The sequence below is a fragment of the Otolemur garnettii genome, unplaced genomic scaffold (genome assembly GCF_000181295.1).
Source record: "Otolemur garnettii isolate 467f Iridium unplaced genomic scaffold, OtoGar3 scaffold00165, whole genome shotgun sequence".
NCBI lineage: Eukaryota > Metazoa > Chordata > Mammalia > Primates > Galagidae > Otolemur > Otolemur garnettii.
This window is the reverse complement of record NW_003852560.1, coordinates 3,677,285-3,687,520: the sequence shown is the minus strand read 5'-3', so window position 1 is coordinate 3,687,520 and position 10,236 is coordinate 3,677,285. Positions and strand designations below refer to the sequence as shown.

Here is a 10,236-nt window from a genome sequence, read left to right as displayed (position 1 = left end):
TTGCTTTGCTCAGGCTAGTCTCAGACTCATGCAGCTGGCATAAACATGCACACATCATTCATAACTCAAGTTCAGTTTGTGTTGTCACTGATGAAAGGCAACAGGGTCTATATAGAGCTGCCTGAGTTTAGTAGGAAACAGATTGGGAGGCTAGAAGTGGACGAGATGCTGCAGTGGTAGCACGGGGAGGAGTGCCCATGATCTAGACGACCACTGCCGTCTCAGGGAGAGGAGGCAGGGTGGTCGGCTCCCTGTGGAGATGCACCTCCCTCAGGGACATTCTAGCTCCGCCAGCTCTGTCCAGTGGGGGACTAGCTGTGGGGTCACACAGAAGTGCTTTATAGAGATGTCAAGAGCCAGCCCCTCAGCTGGATTTTTTAAAATGATTATTTCACTTTCTCTTTTTCATGGAAACATGTGAAGATTGTTTCTTTTTTTTTTTTTACCTTGAGGCTTATATTTGGAAACCACTAAAGGCTATGTTAACCAGTTACTATCAGCAGTAACAGAGTAGAGTTGAGGGGAATCATGAATCATCACTGCAATCAGTCATTTATAGGCTCAAAGAGCCAACGAATTATAAATTGGACATTGAATTTCCTTCACCCTGGCCGTGGATGCTGGCCAGGTTGGTGTAAGAGCTTTGGGGTGATTCCTTGTTTTAAATGATGCAAACTTTGGTAGTTGTCCCATATCCATTAAACGTCTTTCTTTTTTTTTCCTGAGACAGAGTCTCACTCTGTCAACCTGAGTGGAGTGTTGTGGCATCATAGCTTACAGCAACCTCAAACTCTTGGGCTCAAGTGAGCCTCTTGCCTCAGCCTCCCAAGTAGCTAGAGCTACAGGCATGTGGCACCATATCTGGCTCATTAAACATCTTTATTTGCTGCTGCCAAATACTCCCTTATTTATTTATTTTTGTTTCATAAACTCACTTGGAAACCTAAATGAAGGTCTCGATGTTTATCTTAAAGAACGTCGTGAAATAAGAAGTTCAGAACCTATTTATATTATATTTTAAGGATTTGTGAGACAGTTTTGTTTAGTTTTAATTCACAGTGAGGACCGTGAATGCCGTTTGTTTCTGATGTATGTTTCTTTTCTTTTTTTAAATTTTAGATCGTGTTGCCGCCTCATCTAGAGAGGATAAGAGAAAAACTGGCAGAGAATATCCATGAACTCTGGGTTATGAATAAAATTGAACTTGGCTGGCAGTATGGCCCGGTATATAATTTTGAAATTTATTTTCAGATTCTGTTAATTGATCTTTCGGAAAACGTAACTTTTTCTTCATTATCTTCCTATGGGGGGACATAAGTGAATTGGATTGATCTTTTTCCCCCCATGCGTTATTTTTAGGGAAGTTTTGCTTTACTGTGTTTTTGTAGTAAATGGGCTGACTGACGTCCCTGACAGGTTCATTGAAAGTCTCCTTGTCTAGACAAGTGAAAGTTACTAGTCTTTGCGTTGAAAGTTACATATTCAAATCAAGATTAACAGATACAGATAGTGGACTTTGATTTCTGAGCTACTTAAAAAAAAATCTCTGTAATTGATAGTGAAAATGAAAAGAAATAAGTCATTTTATTTTGCCCTTTTTCTCTTAGTTCCAATTGTATGTAACAGCAGGGGACCTGTGGCCAAAAGTTCCTAGTTGATTTCACAGGTAGAAGACAGTCTATAAATAATTGCACGTTTCAAATGATGACTTGTTAAAGATCTTAGTTCACAATGTGTCAATAAAACTTAGATTTAAAATAAAACAAACAACTTTCTATGTAACCCGGGTGTTTTGGCATGATCTTGGCCTTAGTGTATCTCCCAAGGCACAGATTGTTGCACTGAGTTCTGAATGAGGAGTATTCAGTGTTCAATTTTCAGCAGTAACATAGGACTTTCCACACTACTCAGTAGTGTTATATATTTGTTTAATGCTTTACCTTTTCAGATACAGATTATTAGGTTAAATTGGCATTGCATTTAACAGGGTTATGTGTTGTTATTTCAGTTTTACTGGTTAGGAAGTAGCAGACAGTTCCCATAGAGTTGTTAAATGCTTCGGCAGAAGTCACAGAGCTAGTTAAGTAGGGCTGGAATGCAAGTTTTATAACTTCAAGTTTAGAACTGTTTTTTACTGTAAGACTTGCTGAAGCATAGCCCCCAAATGGGATCCTTTCATTAACTAAGGAATGATTAGACATTGGTACATCAGCAAACAGTGAAGTGGCTAGTTTGGGGTGACTTTCATAGACTCTTAAAAATCAAGGACATCTATAAATGCTGGATAAAATACTGAACCACAATTAAAGTCAAGAGGAGGAGAGATGTTATAGATGTCCTAGTCAATTGCAAGAGGAATTAAGGACAAAATTCCCTAAAAGTTTCAAGACGAGGCTAAGAAGATTTAGACAAAAAGTTCATGAAAAGAAGCAAAATGAAAAAAAAACAACAAAAAATTCATACAGCGACAGCAAGTATTTTACTGAGTTGATGCTCCATTGAGATGGTCTCGTACCGCAGGCTCCTAAGTTCACCTAAATGATCATGTTTTGCAGAGAAGTCTTAGTTATGTTTCTTCTTTAAAACGTGAGAAAAATAGAAAATCTCATTATTATTCTCCCAGTTAAATTTAGTTCAGTTTAATACCATCCGCCTTATTCCTGCTATGTACAAAGTACTCTTTGAGTTTTCAAACATGGTTGTAGCCATGTGGAGTGCAGAGCCTTGGACCACCCTGCCCACCACTGACTCAGCTTCCCTTTTGCTGGTTCTGAGGTGGGTTGAGGCAACATTGGGCTTCCCGTGTCTCCAGGGGTGACAGTGAACCCTTGGTGTGTTTCTGTTGTGCTATTATCTGCACCATTTCATCTAATGCGTGACTGCTGCTTTTACAAAACCTTCTCTGAAGCTCCTTTTAGTGAAGTATTTGTAATTTCTGACCTTTCAACCTCTATTATTCTACGGGAAGGCCTGTGCCTTTTTCTAGGTTAATATCCTAAATTCATTAACATTTTAAATAGTGTTCTGAAGTATTCATGTGTGTTTTCCTTTGGAGTAGTTTATACTTAGCTACCCGGTATGTTGAATTTATTTATTTAGTTAGTTTTTGCCATGAAGTTACAGTTTATTGGGGATAAATTTCATAGGAGCATTATGCAGGGCTGTATATTATGGAATAACCTCATGCACAATCATTCTGTCATTTATTGGTCCCTTTAAAATTTATTGTATGCCTACTGGGGTAGCGTTGTGTTTGCCTTTTAGGAACTTCCTGTTTTGTTGGGTGATGGACATGCACGCAATTATGGAGGGCAGAAGAAAGATTTAGGTCTTGCCTAGGACTCAGGGAAGGCTTCCAGGAAGAGGCACATATTTGACTTGAGTCTGAAGGATGAGTTCTGGCAACTAGAGAACAAGACCGTATTCTAGGCAGAGGGCCTGGCAAGGGTAAAATGAGGAGGCAGGAGGAACAGGCATTTGCAATGACTGTTCAGTGGCACAGTATTGTCCCAGGGCAAAGAACAAGGTTCTTCCATAGTACAGAGGAATAGAACTGGGAAGGCCATGTAGGCAAGAGGTACATCCCCAAAGACCTTGGGCAGAACGTGATTTTATTCCATAGGGTCTAAGAGTTTTGAAAAATGCTTAGGAGGGAGGTGATACATAAGTCTATGTATTATAAAGAAGCTCTGCTATGAGTGTGACAGGGAGAGGGAACAGTGCCCCAGGTGAGAAGTGCTAAGACTGTGCCCGGCAGTGGGGATGGAGACTTGTGATGACAGGAGATGTTTCAAGTTCAAGTATGGGCCGTAGTAGGAGAGAAAAGGAAATCTCAGCAGGTTTCTTGTTTTAGCTCAGACCCCCAGCGGATGATGGTGTTTATAGAGTAAAAGGAGGTGGAGATTACACAAATGGGGAAGATAGTATCTTAGGATCGAGACACGTCTGTCTTTACTTTTATGCTTAGTATTTAGGGTTAGAGACTTAGAGTTGAGAGTTAAATTGTATAACTCGATCTCATTTCCGGAATTGTACATTTAAGTAAGTCTACATGTTACCTGCTTCTATAAAAGTCCTGTTTCATGATCTCCAGATCGAGAAAGGAATAAATAGACTATTTCTAACTTGGTGAATCCTGAAGACTAGTCTTGCTCATGTTTTTGTACTTTCTAGGCGGCATTTATAAAACCTTGTAATTATTCCAATAGAGTCATTTGCTCTCTGACAGCCTGTGGCTGTCATCTAGGTGCTGCCCGGGAAGTAACGCCTCTGTAATTTAGGCCTCCTAGAAGATAACAAGCCTAATTACTGATGCAAGGATAGAGAACATCTTTCTCATGAATCTATTCCCTTGACTTTAATGTGATTGCTGATATACACTTCCAAGGATTAATATGCAGAACCGCCTGTATTATGCTAACTGATTTTGTTGAGGTAGTAGAGCGATTTGTAAGAGCAGGAGGTCTCTAACAGGGGGTGAAATGAACAACCAGAACCACCTCCAAGAGTTTTTACATCAGGCATGTCATTAATCAGTGTCTCCAGTCAGTTTAATTCTACACGGAAAATCATTACAAAATAAGTCATCACCCTACCCCTTCTCCCTGGAATTAATTTCAATTTATATAACATTGTTAAGTACCACCATGTCATAGTCTAGGTGCTTAGGGCGTATCAAAGAATGAGGAGACCCAAGTCTTTGCTTCTAGTACGGGGAGACAGAACAATAACCCAATACCCTTCATTATTAATAAGGATGTAGTCTGTTAGAAGATGCTAAGTATGGTTTATCTTACAAGGGTACAAATGAATCTCTGTAAATGTAGAACATAAATATCTTAACACAATAACTAAGAAAATGACATAAAGGCTATGTTAACCAGTTGGATGGAAATATTTCAAATCGTATATGAAAACGCCACACTGTACCCCATGATTGCATTAATGTACACAGCTATCATTTAATAAAAATAAAGTGAAAAAAACATAAAAAATAAAATAAATAAAATATAAAAAAAAATAAAAAGATGCTAAGTATTATAGAACAAAAAAGTTAAAGGAAGAAAGAAGAGTATCAGGAGGTTGAGCAGGTTGCCTGATCAGGCAGGTGGGCAGGGTGATCCTTATTGAGAAGGTGAGATTGAAGTAAATGGTGGAAGGGGCTCGGGGGGGAGCCTGTGGGTACTGGGGTCACATGGGCATTTCCTCTTGCTCTCCCTCCCCACTTTGCACCACAGTTGAATTACCATTGCCAGTGTCTGACACAGGAGACTCTTACTTGTTGCTTTCCCGTCCTGTCGCAGGTGAGAGATGACAATAAGAGACAGCACCCGTGTCTGGTGGAGTTCTCCAAGCTGCCTGAGCAGGAACGCAACTACAACTTACAGATGTCACTGGAGACCTTGAAGTGAGTGTCCTGACTGTCTCTGTTTTCTGATCTGCATTACCTGAAAGGAGCCAGATATTGACGTTATACTCTAGTTCACTGCAAAGATGCTTTAATAGCAGTTAGAACTTTTAATAACGCGTAGGCAGATTGGATTAGCATTTGCTGGGATTAGACTTTGACTCTGTCTGTTATTTCGTGGCATTTTGCTCTACGCCAGTATTTCCCAAGGGTGTCATACAGCCGTTCACAGACACGTGGAATATGTGGGTTCTGTGGTTTGATGAATAGTGCTTTACAGAGTGTGGAATGTAATCCAAGGATGGGGTACAAATTGGCCCTGGTTTGTGGCAAGGTATGTAAAGATATCATGAGTGTTTAGAAACTCTTACGCGAATTTAAGGGAGCTATTTATTGTATGTCTATGAAATCTAATAATTTCTTAAAATGTAAAGTTGTAACTTGTACGTCTTCAAAAAATTAATTTTCTCTCATAATTTTATTGTTGTTACAGTATCAAGCTACAATACCATAGAAATTAAAGAAAATTAGTTCCTTGCCATCAATATTTTGGTCTAGTAGAGTTAAAAGATGCTGAATTAAAGTAGCTAAATAGGGCCGGGTGCAATGGCTCATGCCAGTAATCCTACCACTCCAGGAGGCTGTGGTGGGTAGATTGGTTGAACTCAGGAGTTCAAGATCAGCCTGAGCAAGAGTGAGAGCCCTTTCTCTACTAAAAATAGAAAAACTAGCTGGGCACAGTGGCACATGCCTATAGTCCCAGCTACTTGAGAGGCTGAGGCAAGAAGATTGCTTGAACTCATGAGTTTGAGCTTACAGTGAGCTATGATGATGCCATGGGATTCTACCTAGAGTGACAAAGTGAGAGTCTGTCTCAAAAAACAAACAAAAAACCCCCAAATTGTTAACTTACTTTTAAAATATTAGTATGGTAAATCTCTAAAATGAGGAGGAGTCTGTTTATGGTGTTTTCTAAACTTATTTAAGCATACATCCTCCTTTCAAAGAGTACCTCTGGGGACCATTTATCTAAGCAACATATCTTTTTTTTTTTGGCCAGGGCCAGGTTTGAACCTGCCACCTCCGGTATATGGGGCTGACGCCCCACTCCTTGAGCCATAGGCACCACTCAACATATCTTTTTTTTTTTTTTTTTTTTTAAGAGACGGGGTCTTGCTGTGTTGCCCAGGCTGGGGTATAAGTGGCTATCCACAGGCACCATCATAGCTCATTGCAGCCTCAAACTCCTGGGCTCAGGTGATCCTCCTGCCTCAGCCTTCTGAATAGGTGGGACAACAGACACATGCTGGCTGCCACTGGCTTGAGCAACATATTTTGAGTATTTTTTTATACTATCTTATAAATGCTTTTCAGAGACGTTTTGCTAATTGATCTCTTGAATTTGCTACTTAACTTTTGCAGATGGAAGAATGGGTCTATAATAAAATACAGGCAGGAATATAATTTCAAAATTTAATATAGAAAAGCAAAGAAAATATTTTTGAAAAACCTATAACGTTTGTCTCCTCATTCTCAATGTCCTATAGAACTGGATTTGTTCAAAAAGTCACTTATCCTAATACGTTTGCATATTAAGTGTGAAATGATACCTTAGTTCTTTTTCAGTTTCAGTTTTAAGAGTAAGGACTTACTGCCAGTGAAGTTTTTTTTAAACAAAGACCCAGATCATAAAACTTAAACACTGCGTTTGATTCTAGACTTTGGGCTCAGATACACAGTCCTATGAGTCACAATGACGTGTGAGACCAATAGCAGACACATATATTATGGTGGTCTCATAGGATCATAATAGAACGGAGAAATTCCTGTTGCCTGGTGACATCATAGGTGTCATAACATCATAGCACAATACATGACCTTGCCTGTGTTTAGATACGCAAACACCAATGTATTGCAGTGACCTGCAGTGTTGAGTAACGTGCTGTGCAGGTGCATAGCCAAGGGGCAATAGGTCAGACCATCCCTCATGATGTTTGCATAGCAACAGAATTGCCTAACAAGTTTTCAGAACGTATCCCCATTTTTAAGGGATATGTGGCTATTTCTTCAAAGATACAGATGAAGTGTCATGGAAATAAATAAATTAGGCATGGAGTGGGCTTAGATTCTGCTAATGACTTGAAATAGTGTCTATGCGAATCAAGTACATTTAGAACCTTGTAAGGGTAAAACGTGACAAGGGTTTCCTGTCCTAAGGAACATGTAATGAGCTGCTATGACCTGGTGACTTACATTCAGCGTCTGCGTTCTTCTTTTGTGGTTATGACGTGAGGTTTGTACGTTTACCTTTGTAATTCATGGCAGCTCATTATCATACCCCCCCCTTTTTTTTTTACAACACAACGTTTTATTAAAAGGTCATGGTCTAACCTAACTTATTAACAGTTAAATTTGCAATATGTTCTCTATTATTTTAGCAATTGACCGCTAAGGCAGCTTTTGCAAAGAGCAAAATGTTGGACTTAATACTCTGAGGCTTTGACTGCTGTCTATAATCCAGTCTCATTCCCAACAACTACTGGGAGCTGGTTTGATTGGCCATCAGACTGCAATACCATGGTGCTGTTCCTTATGGAGAATGTTAGTGACCCTTTTCATGAGCTAGTTGATAACATTACTTCTTGGATTTTCTTGTACCTAAGTGGTATATATTTATATGGTTTTGTGATGAACCCATTTCTTTTTTTTTTTTCATTGTTTGGGATTCATTGAGAGTACAGTGAATTAGGTTACACTGATTGCAATAGTTAGGTAAAGTTCCTCTTATAATCGTGTCCTAACCTCAAGAGGTATGCCACAATTTCTTTATGTCTTTAATAATCAAATTAGAGGGAAAATACCCCACTTCTCCAAAATTCATGCTATGCCCAATTCCAGTGCTTTAGAGAAAGCACAGCACTTTTTTTGTGTGTGTGTTCCCTTATTAACGTATTGAGTTGGTAGGCACCAGAGTTGAGTAGACTCTGGAGCTGGACAGTCCAAGTTCAAGGACTTATTCCTTGAACGGAATCTTGCTGGAGCAATTCTACCTTTTTGAACCTCAGATTTTCTTTTCCTTCGTAAAATGAGGATCTAACTGTCTTTGCTTCAGAGAATTATTATGAGGGCTAAAGATGGAATATTGAAGCGTCTTATGTCTACCAGGAGACACACAGTCTAGGCTTTTTGCATGTTTGTTTTATAACATGTCATGGGAGGGCCTAACAACTTGGTATAAATTCTGAGTGATGCCAAATAACATATGTGCAAGAAATCATTCCAGAATACTACTTAATTTGGGATGGGAGATGATTTAATGTGAATGTGAATTTTTGATGCTCTTTCTGTGATATTTGTGTCATGTAAATTGTTGATAATGACAACTGACTTGAGGCTGGAATGGTCATCTGTGTATGCTACAGTTCTGCCAACCTCTGACACTCTTTTACAGAGCAGCATGGCCTGGGAGACCGGCCTCCTAGATGGCCCGGCCTCCACACGTGGTCAGTGTTACTGAAAGCTTAGTTTCTGGCTTAATTTTCAATCCATATAATGTTTTCCGAGTTCCAGACCTCAATTTATGAATAAATAAGTCATGTTTTGGAAATTAAAGATAGAAGGATTTTTAATCAGCACATGATGTCCTTTCATAGAATTTATTTCTTTGGAAGTTAACAAAAATATAGTGAGACTGCAAGGATGTTTTTTTTTCTCCAGGCCAAGTATTTATTTTTAGGAAATGGTGCATTTTTGTACACAGAGGGTGGGGAGAAATTGTAGGGACAAAGGAACCCAGAGGAGAACAAGATAGAAGGGAGGGAAATAACAGTTAAGGAAAGAGGCGTGGCTTTTTCCTAAAAGAGAAAGTTTTCCTTGTACCTCCAGGCCTTTCTGGGACAGAGGAAGGGGGCTAGCAGTCTTTCTGTTCTCTAAATGTTGGGAACCATTTATTCAATCCTGGACCTTTCCTTCTCACTGTGCAGATTCCTGGAGGTTTTCTTAGCATGCTCATGACTTAATCACCACACTGCCCAAATATCCATCTCTACGTCCCCCGCACACATCTGCTCTGAGTGAGGGAAGTGTGTATCCACCCCTCAGGGGGACTTTCCTGGTTGCCTCAGAAGCCCAGAGCTAAGCCTCACTCACCTGCCCTGGGAATAGCACCCCCTGCTGTTCATCTACCAGATAGGCCAGGGACCTGGAAATCATTCCTGATACTTCTTTTGTTTAATGCATACATCCAGTCCATTACCAGGGCCTCTGAGTGTCCCTTCTCTCTGTCCCCTGTCTCTGGTTCCACAGCAGTCAGCCTGGACCAAGCCACCATCACAGTTAGCAGTCTCCTAATGGTCCTCTCACTGCCTTGTTTATTCTGTACACAGCAGCCCAAGTTCACATCACACACCTGCACCTACATTCATATGTGGCTTTTACCCTGCACGGTGAGGGCCTGGATGATCTCGATCTGACATCTCCTGTTTGACATTATATCTGGCACCATTCTTACGTTCCAGCCCCCACAGTCTCTTCCCTCCAATGAGTTGAACTTTCTACTGTCTCTCTTATCCTGTTTCCTTTGAATAGAAAGTTCTTTGCTTGACTCTTAAGTTGGACCGTCCTTATTCAGCTCTCAGGCCTCCACTTAAAACACTTCCTTGATAAGAATTTCCCCGCCTCTTCCTTTCCCTCTGTTCTAGCACCTTATAATAGTTGTATGGCTCTCAGCACAATTTGTAATATAACTTTCTAAGGTTATTTAATGGTTGCCTTTCCTACTCGACTGTAAGCTCCATGAAGGCAGGAACCATGATTTTTTTTAAGGCTTC

At 40.0% G+C, this 10,236-nt stretch overlaps 1 protein-coding gene across 1 annotated transcript in view; it reads left to right on the top strand.

Moving 5' to 3' along the window:
* Positions 1-10,236, top strand: part of RYR2 (ryanodine receptor 2) — a gene marked incomplete at its 5' end in the record, with an annotated part of 583,561 nt that overhangs the window by 265,394 nt on the left and 307,931 nt on the right. The window contains 2 exons of the mRNA XM_023519246.1: positions 1,120-1,224; positions 5,304-5,407. Coding sequence (XP_023375014.1) covers positions 1,120-1,224; positions 5,304-5,407 — 209 coding nt within the window. The remainder of the gene's footprint in view (positions 1-1,119; positions 1,225-5,303; positions 5,408-10,236) is intronic.